Source organism: Microcebus murinus, chromosome 6 (assembly GCF_040939455.1).
Source record: "Microcebus murinus isolate Inina chromosome 6, M.murinus_Inina_mat1.0, whole genome shotgun sequence".
Lineage (NCBI taxonomy): Eukaryota > Metazoa > Chordata > Mammalia > Primates > Cheirogaleidae > Microcebus > Microcebus murinus.
Window position 1 is genome coordinate 41,063,094 of NC_134109.1, and position 21,437 is coordinate 41,084,530.

Sequence of the window (21,437 nt, forward strand, 5' to 3'; positions counted from 1 at the left end):
GGAGGGGTCCCAGGCGCCGAGACCCGAGCAGAAGCCGCCCGGGCGTGGAGGCGGAGGCGGGGCAGTGGGCGCCGAGGGGCGTGGGGCGACAGCATCGTCCGTCAGTGCCCGCGGAGCCGGGGCGGGCACACCTACCCGCCGCCCAATCCCTAGCCGTAGCCGCGGCCTTATGAATAAGCAACGAAGCGAAGCTCCCTCCCCCTGGCGTCCCAGACAGCGGAGGGAGTCGCCGCCGCCGCAGGGCCCGCCGCGGAGATGCCGAGCGCCGGCGCCGCCGCTGTCCTCCGCGCGCTGCTCGGCTGAAGGCGCACAGGTGAGGACCGTCCCGGCTCGTGCCTCTCGGGCGGCCGCGGCTGCAGACGTGGCGCCGGGGCGGGGACGGAGCCGGAGCCCCGGGTGGCGCGGGGTCGCCCCAGGAGCGGTGCAGCCCAGGGAGCGGTGCAGCTCCGGGCGCGCCAGGCGAGCGCCCAGAGCGTCCGCCGGAACGCGGTGCCCGGGCGCGGGGCGCGCGGGGGCAGCTCCGGGAGCGCGGGGCGCGACGCGCAGGCCTCGGAGGACGCAGCGCACCCCTTGCTCCAGCCCAGCCTCCCGGCTCCGCACCAGCGAGCGGGCCTTTGTGCTGGCGGAGCTTGCAGGGCCGGCTGCTTTTGTGTGGGCTTTTCTTTCTTTCCCTCCGCTCGCGATCCCGCAGCAGGAAGAGAGAAGTTCCCGGAAGACAACGGTTTACTCCTTTCCCACCCTCAATCGCAATGTCCCCAGTGCGTCTCAGAGCCTAGCAATTGAGGGGCGAATAGAGGCTGCGGCGGCCACCGAGATGTGTTCTGCCACTTTGCGGAAAACAAACAGTTGAGTGTTTAGCGCAGAGATGGGGAGCCTCCTTGCTGCCCCTGACCGGCCCCTCAGGACACTGCTGGAAGATGCTCCTTGGAAAGGTCACTTCGTAGAAAAAGGGCCTGTGGGTTAGACTTGGAGGAGGCGAGAATAGCACTCCGGCACGGTTGGGAGGTGCTGCCGGAGGTGCCCAGATGTCGCATGTGCGTGGCGGTCCCCGACAGAACCTGACCTCCGTAGGTTACAAACATGTAGAGCCCTGGCTGGCGAGGAGGCAGCCGGGGCTAACAAATCATTAGACCCTCAAGAGTTTTGGGTTCTCAGATAGGAGGAATCCTTACCTTTCCAAGCTGATTGCGAGGATATGCGTGGCTTTTGGCACCTAATTCCAGTGCAGAACTGAGCGGAATAGAGGAGCGGAGGCTGCTTTAGAGTGTCTGCCTTCTTTATTTGGAAGTTTTAGTTTGAAACTTAAGGGGGAGTGAGGAGTGGTTTACAAAACCATCCCTAAAGTTCTGAAGGATCTCTTCTCCTAGAAGCAAAATACATGGTCAGAATTTGCATGCTTCTCCCTCATTTTTGTGTGCTTCCTTGATCACGAGTACTGCTGTTGTGCTCCAAGGAGTGTCCTTTCAGCCAAGCATCTACAGAGTCACTGATTTCTGCCACTTGCCAGCAGACCCCCACTATAGCATCTATTGAAAGACACACTCAAAACTAGGTAAGGTTTCACAGTATCAGAACCATTGCTGCTTTTACGCACAGTAGAGATTTAAAGCTAATCTGACTTGCTCTTATGAATAAAGTGGTGTTTGTTATATTTGTCATGATAATGAACCAAGCACTTACGCTGCCGACTTGATATTGATTGCATTTATTTACAAAACTCCCAAGGCTCACCAAGTCTAAGGTAGCTACAGCAACAGAGCCAATTAGACAGATGTGAATTTGTCTTTGTTTTCATGGGAGGTTTCTTACCCTATATTCTAGGCATTTCCTGCTAGACCTTTGCAATATCACAATTTGGTATTACAGAAATGGTTTGATGCTAAATATTTAAGTATAGAATCAAAAAGAGGAAGATGGAAATTTTCTGCTCTTCAACTACAGGTGTACTTTACTCTTTATTCAGTAGATGTTTGCCTGAAAAGTTGTGTACGGAATTGTATTTTTTGTTACCTGAATTTTGTTTGTTCTCATATAGGGAAGCTCTCTGTTTCGAGGGAACCTGGGTTTAATTTCTATAAAATGAAAACTCATTTCCTAATTAAGATGTGTGGTCAATCTTATTTTTCTGTATTGTGTTTACTTGGTAAAGTACAAGAAAAAGAAAATTATTTTAATCTGGTTTCAGTTTCCCTTTAAATGCCAACTGTTATTTAGAGATCTTACCAAGCAAATGAGGTTTGTGAACCACACACACACACACACACACACACACACACACACAAAACAGAAATAAAGTGTCCACTTGGGTACTGAAAAAAACTAACGGTTAGACAAGAGCTTGATCAAGATTGATCAGGACAGGATTCTGCAGACAGCAGAAGAGTCCTAGGTCACTTCATCTACATGAAAAGCTGAGAGAGGCAGCTTCATGGAAATATCTAGGGGAAAAAATGACATTCCATTTGTGAGTGATGTTAGAGATACTTCAAATTGCTCACATTTCTGTAGTTTGAGGGCGATTGGAGTTTGAAGCCATTTTAAAATCTTCAAGTCCATCATCTTCTCCCAGGGATAGGACGATATGGAGGGGTGATAAGTGCAGACATCTTCATTTGTCTATATCACTCCATTGTAGAGACTAAAGCTTGTGGGTACAGTATGAAGAACTTAGTTGTAGTCTGCAGGGACAGTAAAGCACTCTGCTGGTAGTTTCTAGAGTAACCATCTTGACCCCAGCCCACTCACCCTCTTTACTGTCAGCTCTGGTTCTGCTTTCCTCCTGGGGGACCATGCTTTTCTTCGTGATGACTCCATTCTCCCTCCTTCCACTGTGATGGAGCATGCTGCTAAAAGGATCATCTGTCATTCCAGCTATTTAATTTACAGTGAAGGATAGCTACGGCCCAGATCTTAAAGCCAGTATAACAGACCAGTGACAGTTGTCAGAAACACAGTGAGTCAGAAATGTGTTACCTTAATGCTTTGTGCCACAGATGGATTATACAGAGTCAGAGTCTTGGTAAGCTCAGCTTTAGACACATGACACATGAAATAGTATTGATAGTGAGAGCCTTAAGGACTAAAAAAGGAAAAGTAAGACAATGACAAATTAATCATTGAGGGAGGGGCTTGAAAAGCACAAAATGAAGATTACTAAGATAAATGAAGAAGGAGAAGAATTTCCTTTTTCCCTTATCAATCAAAGAATCACTAATTGTATTTTTTTTTTTTTTTTGAGACAGAGTCTCGCTTTGTTGCCTAGGCTAGAGTGAGTGCCATGGCGTCAGCCTAGCTCACAGCAACCTCAATCTCCTGGCTCAAGCAATCCTTCTGCCTCAGCCTCCCGAGTAGCTGGGACTACAGGCATGCGCCACCATGCCCAGCTAATTTTTTATATATATATATGTTAGTTGGCCAATTAATTTCTTTCTATTTTTATAGTAGAGACGGGGTCTCGCTCTTGTTCAGGCTGGTTTCGAACTCCTGACCTCGAGCAATCCGCCGGCCTCAGCCTCCCAGAGTGCTAGGATTACAGGCGTGAGCCACCACGCCCGGCCACTAATTGTATTTTTTTTTTTTTTTTTTTTTTGAGACAGAGTCTTACTCTGTTGCCCAGGCTAGAGTGCCATGGCATCAGCCTAGCTCACAGCAGTCTCTAACTCCTGGGCTCAAGCTATCCTCCTGCCTCAGACTCCTGAATAGCTGGTACTACAGGCATGTGCCACCATGCCTGGCTAATTTTTTCTGTATATTTTTAGTTATCCAACTAATTTATTTCTATTTTTTTTAGGAGAGGTGGGGTCTCACTCTTGCTCAGGCTGGTCTCGAACTCCTGAGCTCAAATGATCTGCCTGCCTGAGCCTCCCAGAGTGCTAGGATTACAGGCTTGAGCCACTACACCCGGCCCACTAACTGTATTTTAAATGGTGAGATGGTATTTGGGAAGCAAGTTGACCTGAAGCTCTGAGACTTGTTACCTGTAGCTGTTTATCTATTTTTTTTTTTAGTGTGTGTGAAATAAACTCTGAAACCCTAACATATAGCAGAAATAAGAATACAGAAGTTATTATTAAAATGATACATTGAATAAGTAGCCAAAATTAGATAGGTACTGAACAAATCATACAGTTAGATATAGATAGACCATGAAGTATCATTGAAAAATCTTACAATACAAAATGAAGGCTCTGATCAATTTTTCACATTCTTCTAAAATTAAATTAATTTTTAATTTTAATTTAATTTTAGAGACAAAGAGTCTCACTCTGTTGCCCAGGCTGGAGTACAGTGGCACAATCAGCTCATTGCAGCCTTGAACTACTGGCCTCAAGCAATCCTCTTGCCTCAGCCTCCAGAGTAGCTGAGACTACAGGCAGATACTGCCATGGCAGGCTGATTTTTAAACTTTTTGAGACATGGTCTCACTATGTTGCCCAGGCTGGTCTTAAATGCCTGGCCTCAAGCAATCTTCCCACCTTGGCCTTCCAAAGTCCTGGGAGTACAGGTATGAGCCACTGCACCTGGCCTCCTTCACATTCTTAAATGTTTATTTATATTCGTTTTACACCAGCGAATATTTATTAAATACCTCCTCTATGTGCCTACTGCCTGCCATTACATGGCAAACAAAGGAAGCTTAAAGACAGTGTTTTTGTGCAAGGAGCATAATCCCATTTGAGGTGACAAAACTTACAGACATGATGATTTGTCTTAGAGAAGCTTAGAGAAGAGTGGGAAGAGAATGGGCCTGGCATTTTTGTGATGATAGCGATTAGTAAATGGACGTGACCTGGGGAGCTAGAGTATGGATACTTGGATAGGGAGGAAGTAGGGAGTCTCATGGCTCATGCAGTGGCAAGAGCAAACTTAGGAGCTTGAAATGAGTATGGCATGTAAGAGGGCAAACTATGTGACTGGTGATGGTGTTTGTACTGGGCACTAGTGGTGTGGAGTTGCATGATAGATACAGAATTTGGCAATTGTGTGTTTGGGCACATTATACGATGTGTTTTGAGAAAGCGGAGAGTTGTATGGCAAAGGTGGAGACCTTGAAGTCTAACAGAATCCAGAAGATCGAAACCAGACGCTGTCACTTAGGCAAGTTAATTATCCTCTATAAGCCTGTCATTTTCTCATCTAAAAAAATGGGGATAATAATAGTATCTACCTCATTAGGTTGTTGTAAGGATTAACTAAGATAATTTCCATAAGGCTCTTAGAACACTTGGCACCTAGCATCTCCCAAATGGTAGCCAATTTTGACTGATTACTGTCATTTTTATTTTTAAAAATAAACCATCTGGATTGTAAAAAATGGATCAGAGAGGAGAGAGTCTAGACAGGGTCATCAATTGAGAGGCAATTAAAATAATGACAATCCAGTGAGGTGACCAGAGGGACAATTCCAAGAGAGATTATGAGGGACGGATTCATAGAAATTGTGAATCTGGAATGGAAAGGAGCGAAGAGTTCAAGATGACACCAAAATTTAGGCAAAGAAGATGGTTGTGTTTGTGGTGGCATCAAAGTAACTTCCTATAGACAATGAAAAGCAAAGATTAGGTGACTTTCTTCCCCACCTCATACCAGCTATTTACAGTATTTGTGTTTATCATGAGAAAAGGAAAATAAAGGCAAATTGTCACCAGTTTATTGGTATACTCTAAGCCCTGCTGTGTCTTGAGCACTCTTGGGGGCAATACTCATGTTCCTTGTATAGTATACACAAAACTCAAAATATTTTGGAGATAGTAGCCTTGTCGCTGATGAGAATGCTTTAACATACTGATTTTGCTTCTATATCTTCATTTTGGTAATGTACTGAAATATCAGTATTCATTTAAATTGGAAAAATATTAACCAAGTGTTAAATCTGATTAAGTCTAACAAGATGGTCAAGGCTGTATTTTTTAATGTTGTCTTTCATTTGTCTTTGAAACTTGAGTAGGCCTAGACTTGACAAAGAAAGATTCTGGACTGTATCTATTTAAGATTGTTAAAGATAATGCTTGACAGAACAGCTTATCTGCCTACTGGTGGCAGAAATGCTGTAAATTGTTCAGAGGACTGCCAAGCCATTAGGATAGATACCTTGATAGCGAATGATGGACAAAGTGCTACTGACTTGCTCTGAAGGAGATGCTTTTTTAGCTGTTTGAAGCGAATATCGAATATCAGTAATTTGGTTAGGGTTTATTTATCTGGATTAATTTGCAGTGACATCTTGTGAAAAGAAAGCAGCATCCAAAGACACAGCATGAAGAAAAAGTAAATGTTCTTTTTGTTTGTTTGTTAAATATTCTTGTGATTGAGTTAATTTAAGATAACTAACAATTCTAACAAGCAAAGAAATCCCCCCTCCTTCCACCTCTCCCAGCAAAGCGGGTTGTAGACAGTCATCTGTTTGTTCAGCCAATATTTACTGAGCATTTCCTCTGTGCCAGGCACTTTGCCAGGTAGGGGATACAGTGTGGAGGAAAAAAGAAAAGCCCAATAGCCTTCAAAATATGGTTGCAGATGATTATTTAGGTTAAGAAATATTGTCAATGAATTTCTGACAGCAGTCAGTCTTATTTATTCCCTAACGTCACAAAACTCCCATTGTGGGACATCATACTCGTGGGAGTGGCTATGTGAACCTGTACCTGGCTTTGAAAGATGGAGAAAGACCTGGAACTTGAAGGTCGTCTACCAGTTTGTGCGAGTTGCAGACGTGTTCCCTGCTGCTGTTCCTGCAGGCTGTCTTTTTCTCCTTCTTTTAAAGTTCAGACGTTGCTTTGAATAGTGGGGAGAAGGAACATATGGCCTCAATTCGCAGACATAGAAAAGGCTTGTGGTTCACCCCCACTTTTTCTGTTGTAATTGGATTTAGAAAGCAGGTGGCTGACACTTAATCACAGAAGGAAAGTCTTTTAGGGCAATGGCAGAAATCCCTTCACACAAAAATTCTAAAACTCAAGATATAGATGAAAATAAAACCTTGAAGGAAAATTATGTTTTGGAAAGGCAATTGAGGCTATATTAAATCTTCCTTTTTTGCTTCCTCTCTCCCCTATCTAATTTGTTCATAAAATTTTCCTTTCAGTCCACATGACTCCAGAACATACAAATAAAATGTGAAACATCCATTCCACCATCTGGGTGCCTTTTCTACTGGATGGCAAAATTATAAGAATATGGAAATATTTGTAGTTTTATTTTATGTCATATACATGAGATGCGAAAATAAAATCTTGGAGGTAGAAGGGATTTCAAAGATCATTTTAACTCCTCATTTTGTCAACGGAGAAACTGAGGCTGCTTGCCCAGTATCACATAGTAACTTTTAACGATAATAAAGCTAGGATTCGGCCAGGTGTGGTGGCTCATGCCAGCACTTGGAGAGGCCAAGGCAGGAAGATTGCTAGAGGCTATGAGTTCAAGACCAGCCTGAGCAACATAGTAAGGTCTAGTCTCTACAAAAAAAAATAAAAGAAAAAAAAAGAAAAAAAACAAATAAAGCTAGGATTCAGGAATCATTTTTCTGATGCAAATCCACATCCCTCCAATCTCTATTCCCATTTATGATGGCCTGGGGCTTTCAGGTTTTTAGCCAGCTATTTGGGATTATGTAGACCAAGCTTTTAGGTCACACCTTCCATCTTCTGGGATGTTGAATAAGATTTCACTGAATGGGAAAATATTTGTTTAGGAAGGGACAGCTATCTGAACAGATCAGAAATGAACCAAAGAGTTCTATAACTTTTACCTCTCTTTGACCCTGTAGTTAGAGTTTAAAACTCAGCTTGTCTACAGAAATCCAAAGGTGTAGTTTCATTGATTGTGAATACTCTTGCTTCACAGCCCTCATATGTTTTTGTTTTCAGGAAGGTAAACAGAGGCAGCCGGCCAAATACAGAGATCTGTTCCCTGCTATGAACTGGGATGCTTTCTGGCTCATCTAAAGTAAAGTGATAACTGATGTCCAGGATGTTGACATGCTAGTCTCTCTTTATCAAATATCTTTCCTATATTCTCTTTTTAAAAAAACAATGCTAACTACTTATATGTAATTTAATACTTAAATAACATTGGTACAAATCTCCATCATACATATGGAAAAACTTAGCATCCTTTTCACTATGAGGATTCTTGGGGGGGCTTATGTTAATCCTGGTCATCTCTGGCTTCAATTTTTCTTCTACTGTTAAATTTATGATCCCTGCTGTGCTGCCATTCCTTTTCTGCACATGGCACCATGATACCTTATAACACCATTCCGTTCCTGTATTTTCCCACGGTACTGGGGACTCAAGCTTTCTGTGTGCCAAATTACCCCAAAACTTAACGACTTAAAACAAAAATAAATGTTTGTTATTTCATACCATGTCTGTGCATCAGGGATCTGAGAGTAGCTTAGCTGGGTGGTCCTGGCTCAGGTCTCTTAAGAAGGTGCAGTCAAGATGTCAGCCAGGGCTGTGATCATCTGAAGGCTGGACTCCGAGATGGCACAGTCATGTGGTGCTGTAGTTGGCCTGTGGCCTTAGCTCTGAATCCATGGAGTTCTCTTTCCTCAAAGGAAAAATTCAGCTTTCTTTTTGTGTTTGGCCACATAGATCATGCTCTGAGGACTTGACCTTTTTTCTTTCTTAAAAGGACCTATAAGGCTAAATGGAATAATATGTAGAAGCTTTGAAATCCCTAAGGTGAGAATGTTACATAAAAATTTAAATTTCTCTATTTCACATGTGCACATTGTGTGCTTAAGTTAGATAGTTGGATGATTAGATGAGAAAGAAAGAAAAAACATAACTTTTATAAAGATAAGTTTTCTATTTTAGAATTTTCATTTCTAGTTTAATTTTCTAGAAAACTTGTAGCATCTGAGAAATTTCTAATGATGGAAAAAGAAAGAGCCCTACTCAGCAAAATAGTTAAAAAACAACTAAAACCTTTAGATTTGGGGGAAAATTAGCAATTTTAATATAGTTTTAGTTGTAATGAGAGCATAAATAGTTTATTTTAAATAATATAATACATCTAAATCTTATAGTAATTAGTATTCAGTAAAGATTGCTAATTTAAAATGTTTTGTATTTTTCTAAAACCATTTATTTACATTGCCTAACACTTATACCTTTTCTAATCCTTAAGTTTTGAAACATGAAGGTTTTGCCTATAATTTTCATAGTTGTTGCAGAGAATAAGAAATGATTTAGGCATTTAAAAGATATATTTTAATTGAAAATTATTTATATACTTTAAACTTGAAAGTAACTGGCATTCAGTATTTATTTATTTAACTTTTTTGAATGTTTTTCTTTTTGGTAGAGATGGGGTGTCATTCTTGCTCAGGCTGCTGTTGAACTCCTGAGCTCAAGTGATCCTCCTGCCTCAGCCTCCCAGAGTGCTAGGATTACAGGCATGAGCCACCATGCCCTGTTGGCATTCAGTATTTAATAATGATATTAAATAAGTTTTAAAACATGCTGTCTTAGTCCATTTGGGCTGCTATAACAACATACCATAAACAAGGTAGCTTTTAAACAACAGAAATTTATTTCTCACGGTTCTGCAGGCTGGAAAGTCCGAGATCACCAGCAGATTTGGTGTCTGGTTATGGGGTCCACTTTCTGGTTCATAGATGGCCCCGTTTTACTTCATGACATGGTGGAAGGGGTGAGGGAGCTCTCTGGGGTCTCTTTTATAAGGGCACTAATCCCATTCCCATGGAATCACTTCCCAAAGGCCCCACTTTGTAGTACCATCACATTAGTGATTAGGTTTCAACATGTGCATTTTGTGGATGCAAACATTCAGACCATGGCAACACTGAAAAAATTTTTTGAATGAATGTGTAAGATTTACTTTTTATATCTCTGACATGTTGCTATTTCTGTAGTCATTTAACAACGTGATTAATAGAGGAATTTGGAGAGAATTTTGTAAATGTGACTTCAAGGGTAGTTTATTTCAAGTAGGTATTTAAGAAACAATGAACCTAATACTTGAACTGCGTGTACCTTTTTCTAGGGAGCTTCAAGTTAAATCAGAAATATTCATCAGGGAAAAATGAACTGGGTTATCCATGTCTCAAGGGTACAAAGAAATAGAACAGCCCTCTCCTACCTACCATCTCTGTGTGTGAAGTCAAGGAGATTATTTTACTTATTGGTTTAATTTAAAGGACTTATTTACAAAATATATATCTATGACAGTTCGATGTGCTTTATTTTTCTGCAGGACTCAATTACTGGAATTGTCAACTCTGCCGATTTATGTGCACATTTCTCTTCCACTATGAGCAGACCAATCGTATTGCACATTTGTCTGGCTTTCTGTAGCCTTCTGCTTCTCAACTTTGCCACACAATGTCTGGCCTTTCCCAAAATGGAAAGGAGTGAGATAGCACATGTTCCTGCAGAAAAAGGGCAGTTTGAGAAGACAAACACAGATGACCTAGAAAATAGCTCTGTTACCTCAAAGCAGACTCCTCAAATGGTGGTCTCTGAAGATCCACTGATAGTGTCAGCAGGACCAACAGCTGTGTCATTAAATAAAGTATTCTTGATTAACAAAGAAACCCATTCTGTAGGAGCTGGGCTCCTGCAGCCTAATAACCCTGGTGTTTATACTGCTACTGAGCCAGCGGTCCCAGCAGGTGAAAAAGTGTTTGGTTCCAGCCAGCCAGAGGGAATGTCTCCTGAAAGCAGACTTTCCAAGGCCATGTTAACCATTGCTATCACTGCAACTGCTTCTCTGAATATTGATGAAAAGGAGGAACCCCTGGGGAGTACCAACATTCAGCCCATTGTAGAAGAGACAACAGAAGCAACACAAGGTTTTCTGAATTATGTGGATAATCAATTGTTTGCAACTGAAAGTCAGGAAGGAGTTAGTTTGGGACATTCATCTTCATCCTATGTGAATACTAAGGAAATACTAACCACCAATCCAAGGACTGAGAAATTTGAAGCAGACACAGACTATAGGACAACTTCTTTTCCCAGTGCTGCGTCCATGGCAGGCACTGATCCTGAAAGCCTCACACCTGATAGGGAGCAGTCTTTGCAGATGACAGCTGATGATACTCAGGCTACTGACACCAAGCAATCATTCATGACTTCCAAGTACACACTCAGTGTTGAGCCAGAAACTGACAGTCTGCTGGGAGCCCCAGAAGTCACAGTGAGTGTCAGCACAGCTGTCCCAGCTGCCTCTGTCTTAAGTGATGAGTGGGATGACACCAAATTACACAGTGTAAGCCAGATAAAGACTCCAAAGTCTGGAGACAGTGCAGAGGCTCAGATGAGAGTGGAAATGTCCCAGACAGCACAAGCAAGCCATGAGGATGTGGAAGGGGGCCAGGCTCTGACAGAGGCTTCAGAGGTGGCTCTGGGGCTGCCTGAAGGGGAAACACACATGGGGACAGCCCTACTCATAGTGCAAGGGGATGAGCGATCACCTGCCTTCACTGATCAAAGTTCCTTTACCCCCACAAGTCTGATGGAAGATGCAGAAGTTTCTGTTGTGAACCTGTTCCAAAGTACAGGAGACTTCACAGAATCTGCCAAGGAAAGAGATGCCATGTTCTTCTTAGAGACCACTGTTTCCATCTCTGAATATGAGTCTGAGGCATATCGGCTGTTGGGAAATACATTGAAAGGTAAAAGAAAGAAAGAAAGAAAAAAAAAAGAAAACCACAACAGGCTTTGTTTAATTTTGAATCTTTTAATTTGGTCTTATGGTTTCTTTTTTAATTGGCAATTTAGAAATAGCTTAATTTTTTTTTTTTATTTCAACACATTATGTGGGTACAAATGTTAAGGTTATGTATATTGCCCATGCCCCCCTCCCCCCTCGAGTCAGAGCTTCAAGCGTGACCATCCCCCAAATGTTGCACATTTCACTCATTATGTTTGTATATACCCATCCCCTCCTCCCCCTCCCAACACCCGATAAATGTTATTCCTATATGTCCACTTAGGTGTTGATCCGTTAATACCAGTTTGCTGGTGAGTACATGTGGTGCTTGTTTTTCCATTCTTGAGATACCTCACTTAATAGAATGGGTTCCAGCTCTATCCAGGAAAATACAAGAGGTGCTATATCATTGTTTCTTAAAAGGTTAATGTTTTTTTTTTTTTTGAGACAGAGTCTCGCTTTGTTGCCTAGGCTAGAATGAGTGCCGTGGCATCAGCCTAGCTCACAGCAACCTCAAACTCCTGGGCTCAAGCAATCCTTCTGCCTCAGCCTCCCAAGTGGCTGGGACTACAGGCATGCGCCACCATGCCCGGCTAATTTTTTCTATATATATTAGTTGGCCAATTAATTTCTTTCTATTTATAGTAGAGACGGGGTCTTGCTCTTGCTCAGGCTGGTTTCGAACTCCTGACCTCGAGCAATCCGCCCGCCTCGGCCTCCCAGAGAGCTAGGATTACAGGCGTGAGCCACCGCGCCCGGCCAAAAGGTTAATGTTTTAATGAAAGGCAAAAGTGTGCAAATAAATCATGTATTTTATATAAAAATTACACCCAAATATAAACCCTGCATATAGACCAGTAGTCTTCAACTGGGATGGTTCTGCTTTCCCCCTCCCCCAGGGCACAGGAAGCAGTGTTTGGAGACATTTTTAGTTGTTATAGTTAAGAGATGTTATTGGCATCTAGTAGGTAAAGGGCAGGGTTGTTGCTAAACATCTTAGAATACGTAGGACAGCCCCCAACACAACATTATTATTCAAGCCAACATGTTAATGTCATTGAGGTTGAGAAACTCTGATATAGACTAATATTTGTATAATGTTGTATTATGAAAATATATAAATATACAAAAATACAAATGATTAGCTGTATGTTTAAATGGTGTAATAAACAATGTTGAATACTTGTATTCACATTGCTGTAAAACATACATCACTTATATTTCTTACAAAAAAGCTTTAGGTAAATACTGTATTTATCTCATAGTATTAACCATATGAGTTCTCTGACTTTGCTTTCCCCCCAAAAAAACATCTAGAGATAAGGGCGGAAGGATAAATTGTATGCTGGCTTGGTTCTGCATTTTCAATTTCCTACTTTCTCTTGGTATCTACGCCTGTGAATGTTATAAGCTGGCAAGCCTTATATTTGTTGCTGCTGGAAAATGTTTTTCTTTTATTATGTTTAGTTGGTCAGATAACAACAGCAGGAAGGAAATGCTCAGTATAACGTGTCCATGCTCATTTCAAATTGTTTTAGAACATGTCCAATGTGTTACTTCAGCCAGGTAGCCCAATTAATGGAAAATATTAAATTAGTAATATGTTTTATGAAGTGTTACTGAGACTGAATTAAACTGATGAGACATCATTGATCGATGAATGATAAAAGAAAGATTGAATTTTGCATGTTTAATTCATTTTTTAAAGACCAAAAGACCTCGTGTGCTGTTTTCATAAAAGCTTCCAGAAAATGTTTTGTAAGTTGGTTTTTTACATAGAATTAGAGGGTCCACATGGCCAGGAAGATATTAGACATGACTGAACAAGAAATTTACTTAAGTTCTTTGTAGGGCTTGTATTTCTGGAGCATTAAGTCATATGGCCCCAGATTATTCATTGCGTAATTGAATCCATGATTCTTATGTACTAGACTTGCATGAGTTTGTATTAATACGGCCTAAAACATAAAATGGTTTTGGTAATTTTAAAAAATTATTTTGATTATTGAATATACTTCTTATTTATAATCACCTCACTAAAGTACAGTCTTAATAGGTGACATCTTTTTATTCCTAGCACACGGCACAATGTGGCACATGGTAGGTACTCAATGAATATCCATTTAATGTATTAATAAATGAAAATAGAGAACAGTTCAGATTGGAATTGTCCAATTTAATGCCTATTGTCCTTGTCCAAATCCATCAGACAGCTTCTAAATGTTCTTTGTAGAGAGAGGACTAGACAACTAATTCCTTTTATTTTTTTGTCCTATAGAGTTAAAAAGAATGTGAAAGCTTGCAATTATTGGCAAGAGTAGTTATAGAATAGCTGAAAAAGTATTACTAATAATTTCAGATGATTACAAATATTTTTTTAGAGTAAACGACTCAAATACCAATCATTTTAGGGCCCAGGGACCACTTAGGAAATTATCTTCTTCAGAATATGCAGTGATTTCTTGATGTTTTTGGATATTATTAAGAGGTAAGTTACCTTGAAATTATAGTCAGTCTTCTGAGTCAGCAAGTTCTTCAACTGGTTCAGCTGAAGATCAGGTTTTAAAAATAATCTATAATTATTATTATATTATTTTTTCCTACAGGAAGTAGAAAGAATGAGAGATGTTGGGAAATTTTTGAAGTTATTTAAAAAATTCCCATACTGCTTCTAGTTCTCACTCTTCATTCCGTAACAGCGATCACTTATTCAAAGTGTTATGCATTTAAAATTTCTTGACATTTCATAAAGCCATGAGGATAGATGGTGCATTTATTATTACATACTTTCTCAGAAGTATTCATTATGCTTTCAAAAATGAAGGCAGGCCGGGCGCTGTGGCTCACGCCTGTAATCCTAGCTCTTGGGAGGCCGAGGCGGGAGGATTGCTCAAGGTCAGGAGTTCAAAACCAGCCTGAGCAAGAGCGAGACCCCGTCTCTACTATAAATAGAAAGAAATTAATTGGCCAACTGATATATATATAAAAAATTAGCCGGGCATGGTGGCGCATGCCTGTAGTCCCAGCTACCCGGGAGGCTGAGGCAGAAGGATCACTCAAGCCCAGGAGTTTGAGGTTGCTGTGAGCTAGGCTGACGCCATGGCACTCACTCTAGCCTGGGCAACAAAGCGAGACTCTGTCTCAAAAAAAAAAAAAAAAAAAAAAAAATGAAGGCAATGTGGAGAATACATACTGCTTAACATGACAAAGCTATGTTTTATTCTCTTCTTTTGGCAAATAGAGCATTGTCCTAGCTGTTGGAGATATGAAAAGGCAGTGAATCCTGGCTTTCAAGAGATTTACAATCTTTTTGGAGAAAGGAAAAACTTAATGGTATAAAATACAAATATGGAGCTCATGTCAAAACCTTACCCTAACTCATATTGTTTGTCCTATAACCTTGTGTATCGATCCATCAAAGGTAAACATCTCTTCAATTCAAAAGAAAAACAGTATAAACTGGATGGATATCAAGAAAAGGAACTGTTTATACTGAAGAATAAGCAAAAACATACTATTTAAAACAAATAAATTATTTTCAAGGAAAAATGTTTTTAAGTGATAGGATATATTGTGACATCATTAACAAAAACTTAGAGAAATTTTTTTTTCAGCTATCCCTAGAACGTTATTTTTCATTGTATAACTCACTGGCCTTGCTAAAATGCTTTGTATCTATAGCCAGTGTATACAAAAAGAGAGGTAATAAGATCTTCTAGAAATTAAGTTTTTAGTAATTGCTCAATACAGGATTTGAAACTTCCAGCATAGCTCCTTCAATAAAATAGTCTTTAATAATGTATTTGAGGGGATTGTAATGTTGTCAAGAAAGTGGACCTATGAGAGATACATCATACCCTGCAGGTCTATTTCATTTTCTTTTCTGATTGAAAAGCAAATGCAAATCTTCTACAGAGGCCACTCCAAGTGTTCCTTGGACATAATACATTGGCTCTGTGACCTTAGGCAGTTTCCTTAGCTTCTCTAAACCTAAGTTGTTCTGTGAAATGGACTGATAATAGCTGAGGTTTACTGAATACTTACCAAGTACCAGGTGTGTACTAAGTGTTTTACATGTGTTATCTGTTGTAATTTAATTTTTGATACAACTCTATGAGATAAAAACTATTATTATCTCCATTTTATAGCTGAGGTACCCAAGGCCCAGAGATGTGAAGTAATTTGTTTAAGATCACACAGCTAGAAAGTGACTGAGTGAGAATTCAGACCCAGGCAAATTGGCTCTAAAGCCTGCATTCTTGGCTACTATGATACAGTTTCCAGGGGATGATGCCTACTTCCCCGTAGTACACATGAGACTATAAAATAAGATCATGTACAACATACACTTAGCATGGTGTGCGTATGACACATGGTAGACACTTGGTAGACGTTAGTTATTGGAATTATTATTCTTGTGTTTTAAAATGCTAACTTCCTTGACTCTTCTTAATATACTATATACAAATGTTTCTGAAAATTTTTGAATGTAACCCCTTTGTTCTGTATACTTTGTTTCTTAGTGTCTGAAAGGGAGCTCAGCTGTTGATCTTCCTACTTTGTTTTGGATTTTATTCTTGTTTATATATATAAACTTCTTTATCTGTGTCTTAGATTGATTCCTGACTCCTGAAAGCAGCAGCAGGGAAAGCATTTATTTACTGGCATTTTATGTCTGACTTCTCCCTTTGCTTTCTCAATTCCTGAAGTAGCTATCTGCCCCGCCCCCAATTTATTAATTATATAGTGATTTTTTTAATTATAAGGATTTGTTCTATTTTAAAATGTTTCCCCCCTTTTAAGACATCATCACTCAAGAGATGACAACAGCCGTTCAAGAACCAGAAGCCACTTTATCCTTGGTGACGCAAGAGCAGGTTGCTACCCTCGAGCTTACTGGAGATACTGACGAGACGGAGGAAGGAAAGGAGTCGCCTACTCCTGAGTCCGATGTTCCTGGTGTTACTCAGCTGTCAAGAAAATGGGAGCCTCTGGCCACTACAGTGGCAACTACAGCCGTCCCTTTGTCTTTGGAAGTTACTCCTGCTGCAGAAGGTCTGTAAGGGAGGGAGTTGTTTGTTATATTTGGGATTTGCAGGGCCACAGGACAGAGAGACAGAATCACCGAGGCTGTAATTATCAAAAGGAGTTTTATTGTCTAGCTCGAGCTAGGGTCTAAGCCCCCAGAGTGCCAACGCAGTGGCCTCTTCTTCAGGCAGAGACCCTCCTTTGTGTGCTAGTGACCCTTTTATAACTAAGTTGTTTATACACTGATCATGCATCCGCCCCCACAGTGATTCTTACTTCATCCTGTCCCTAATAGGCTCTAACCTGTTCCAGGTCCTAGCTGAGAGATTCTGGTTTCTGTGTTTTTTTGTCTTTTTCTTCTGCATCCCATAATGTACTCATAATGCCTTGCAGTTAGCAAACAAGCAGTAAACAAAAGCTGGAAGGTGTCCATTGTCCTTATAGCTCAGTATCTTACATATTCTCATATTCTCATTCTCTCTTTCGGGAGTGGTTCTCTTCTGTAAGTTGGTAAAGAATAGAATGAGTGAGGCAGTGGGTCCTGCCACCAGTGTACACACACACCCTGCCTGGAAAGGAAGGTGAGCTCTCTCTTGTTTGAGAGGTGTGGTGCAGCCCAAAAGGATGAGGGCTTAGTTCCCAGGTAAAATCTGGTGGCTCCTCTATAGGTCCACAAAGGCCAGACCTCCTGAGGACACTCTCCTTGTTTGGTAACTGTGCTGCTGGGAGCTGGCACAGGGTGAGGTCACAACAGCGAGGACCTGGATGTGAACCCCAGTTTTGGTCTCACTAGTACTATGGCCTCAAGCAAGTTTCTTAACTTCTGTAAGGCCTGGTGTGATTCTCTCTAAATAACACTTACCCGTCTTATAGGTTATTTTAAGGATTTGAAATAATGTCTACAAAATGCTTTCTATATAAATGCTCTGATCTCTTAAGGACAGTGATGTTTTCAAATCTGTGTTCAAGTTACTACTGCGTTCAAGCTACTACTATTCTAGAGACTTTAGGAAATAAATGGCTATATTTGGCTGCTTTGAAATTGAGCACATTCCAGACACAGATCTGGGCTCTTATTCTGACTTCGTTTTGAGAAAGACGCTCAGTCTTTTCAAAGCAGTTTTTGGCATACATTTTAATACATTTTTTGTTAAATCTTTTGCTTTTGGTAGTACATAATATATAAAATCCTGCTATATCCATAATATTGCCAATAGAATAAGTGGGAGATTAAAATTTAAAAACCAAGTTCTGATTTGTGACAGTATATTTTCCTGGAAGGTAAAGTGTTTGCTTTGGGGAGGTGGATTGATGCAATATGGGAAAGCAGAGCTGACCTAAGGGCCAGACTTACTGTATGTGAGATATTAGTTTCATCAATCATTTCTTGTGAAAGCATGTGTTTACGTTTCCCATATTGATCATCTTGTGGGTCAAGTCCTGTCTCTTGTGTTTGGCAGACCTAATGGACCCAGTCACGGGGCCAGATGAGGAGTTCACACCAGTTCTGGGTTCTCCAGTGACGCCCCCAGGAATAATGGTGGAGACACCCAGCCTTTCCCCCACACTTCCTGCTTCTGAGGCATCCTCTGAGAGAAGCACTGTTGCTCCATCCATTAGCCGAGCTAATACAGCTGCCTCATATGGCCTGGACCAACTCGAATCCGAAGGTATCCATGCTGTGAAGGGGATCTTTTCTAGGACTGATGGAGTGAGTCACTGAGCAAATGTCTTAGAGAAAAGATTAAGTAGAAGTGTGTTCAATCTGCAGTGTAGATCAGTGGTCAGTAAACTATGGCCCAGCCAGATCTGGCCTGCCACCTATTATTGCATGGCCTGTAAGCTAGCAATAGTTTTTACATTAAAAAAATTTTTGAATTTTACCTTTTTTGAGTTTTTACATTTTTAAATGATGGAGAGAAATCAAAAGAAGAAGAATATTTTGTGACATGTAAAAGTTATATAAAATTCAAATTTCAGTGTTCATAAATAAGGCTGTATTGAAACAGAGCCACATTCATTCATTTACATACTGTCTATGGCTACTTTAGTGCCACAGCAGCAGAAGTGAGAGTTGTGACAGAGACTAAATGGCCCACGAAGTCTAAAATATCTATGTTGTGATCCTTTGTATAACAAGTTTGCTGGCCCCTAGTATATGTCAGTGGTTCTCAACTACAGTTGAACATTAGAACTACCTTGGAGAGCTTTTATATTTTTATTTTTATTTTTATTTCAGCATATTATGGGGGTACAAATTTTAAGGTTTCAAATAATGCCCTTTCCCCCCCTCCCCCCACAAGTCAAAAAACTCCAGTGCCAGAGTTCCTCTCCCAGTGATTGAGATTAAGACAGCATGGGGGGTGGGATCTGGAATCAACATTTTAAGAGTGCCTTAGGGGACTCCAGTATTCAGGCTGGATTGAGAATACTAGCTTTAAATGGAGAAGTTGAGTTTCCCCACCAGATTTTCTCGTATGGAAGTTTTAATGTTGTTTTTATTTTAATAACATTGCTCTGGTTGTTAATGCTAAGTTATTCGCCCTTCGTATCATCTCTGGGTTAGAATGTTTCACTATGTGGAGACAGGCAAATATACTGTGAGAAATCCATGCCAAATTATACTTTCCAAGACACTGGCTTTGAGCATGAGGAAGAAACTTGGGGGCACGGCTGTACATTAATAAATAAGAGTAGAAATATGACCTATAATTAATCAAGTAATCAGCATTTTAGCAGGTAAACAGTGCCTGGCTGGACGTGCAAAATGTCCAGAGATTTGTAGTGCAGTTTCTTAAACTAATTGGTAACACGGGCAAGCTTTGGGCACTAAATTAGCCATGTGTTAATGCCATAAAGACATGGGATGAGCTGTTATTTTCTACAGCTCTACAGCAGGGAAGATGGTTCAGCTAGATTTGTAGCAGACTCTTCCGTGGACTTTCAGGGTAACGCTGGTGGTCTTCTGACAGAGAAAAATGACAGTTGAGGAGTAGTGTGGAGAATTCCACAGTGGAATCCTGGTTTAAGAAACAGATCAAAGTGGGCTCATAGGCTAAGAGCTCTTGCACTCCACATGAAGGTAAACACCAGGTGACTTTGAGTTTAGTGTCTCATATTAACTGTCTGCTCTTTTCGATGCCATCTGGAAGAAGCAGGTTTCCTCAAATTAACGTGAGTTGGAGATGACAGCTTTACCCAGCAGGGCTCATTAAATCAGAGAAAAAAAATTGTATTTGTGAATAATCCATACTTGTGAAACTGCAATAATTTTCTAAATTTAGCAGATGATGGCAGTTGTATTGAAATATGTTAGAATTTTCCTGACATGCCTAAGATGTCCTGGTGCTTTAGTTCTTTTCTTCTACACAATTCAACTTTAGCTACTTTTTTGATAATATATTTTGTTAGTTTTTGGTCTAAATTATGATCCTTGTCAAGATTTACAAAAGACATTCTTGGTTAAAAGATATTCTTTCTGTTATATTGCTGAGTTTAAGATAAGATTTTGAATTAGCATTCATTTCTCCTGAATATCAAGGAATGCCGCTTACATTTAATTAGTATATATTAATAATGTCACAGTTAGTTTTATGCTGCTGTATCTATTCTCTGGAAGCTAAATTGACTACACTTACTTGAACAGATAAACCTACTAGACTTGTGGATGTATTCGAGGCCTCCATGTTCAATGTGTATTTTCCCACTTTGCCCAGGAATATATGTGCAGCTTGAGGCTTTGACTTGGTGAAACATTTTAATTATACCATAGAATTATACCCAGATGGAGATAATTTATTCTCATCTAGAACAGTGTATTAGTTATATCAAGTTATCTGCCTTTCAAGTTTTAATCATCTCTGAGACGTGTTTATGTTATTTTAACATCTTCCTTCCCGCTAGAGGACAGGGGCCTTTCTCCAAGGACATGAGGTATTTTTCTCAATGGGATATGGAAAGGGACATGCCTTTATTAGACACCAGACACCTAAGAAAGTGAACCTTTGTGGAAATTTCTGAATCTACTGTCCTATTTATTCTTTAGGAGATAACTTACACCCGAAATCAGTCTAAAAATTATATCTACTTGTACCCTGTCTTCTTCCCCCCTTTACAACTCTACAACATGACTAAGAGGCTGTATTAGTTTTTTAGGGCTGCCATAATGCAGTGCCACAAACTGACTGGCTTAAAACAGCAGAAATTTATTCACATGCAGTTCTGGAGCCGAGAAGTCTGAAATCAAGGTGGAGGTAGGGCCGTGCTCCCTCCAAAGCCTCTGCAGTAGTATCCTCCCTTGCCTCTTCCAGCTTCTCATAGCTCCAGATGTTCCTTGGCTTGTGGCAGCATAACTCCAATCTTTTCACGTGGCCCTCTGTGTCTCTGTGCCCAAAATTCCCTTGTTTTACTATTTTGTTAATTAAAACAATTTTTTGGCCGGGCGCGGTGGCTCACGCCTGTAATCCTAGCACTCTGGGAGGCCTAGGTGGGCGGATTGCTCGAGGTCAGGGGTTCGAAATCAGCCCGACAAGAGTGAGACCCCGTCTCTACTATAAATAGAAAGAAATTAATTGGCCAACTAATACATATAGAAAAAATTAGCTGGGCATGGTGGCACATGCCTGTAGTCCCAGCTACTCGGGAGGCTGAGGCAGCAGGATCGCTTGAGCCCAGGAGTTTGAGGTTGCTGTGAGCTAGGCTGACACCACGGCACTCACTCTAGCCTG

At 40.7% G+C, this 21,437-nt stretch overlaps 1 protein-coding gene across 1 annotated transcript in view; it reads left to right on the forward strand.

The window, feature by feature from the left end:
* Positions 1 to 212: 212 nt before the first annotated feature.
* Positions 213 to 21,437, forward strand: part of ARMH4 (armadillo like helical domain containing 4) — a 111,365-nt gene continuing 90,140 nt past the window's right edge. The window contains exons 1-4 of the mRNA XM_020285764.2: positions 213 to 313; positions 10,222 to 11,644; positions 16,486 to 16,737; positions 18,171 to 18,380. Of these exons, the coding sequence (XP_020141353.2) occupies positions 10,279 to 11,644; positions 16,486 to 16,737; positions 18,171 to 18,380 (1,828 nt within the window). The 5' untranslated portion in view covers positions 213 to 313; positions 10,222 to 10,278. The remainder of the gene's footprint in view (positions 314 to 10,221; positions 11,645 to 16,485; positions 16,738 to 18,170; positions 18,381 to 21,437) is intronic.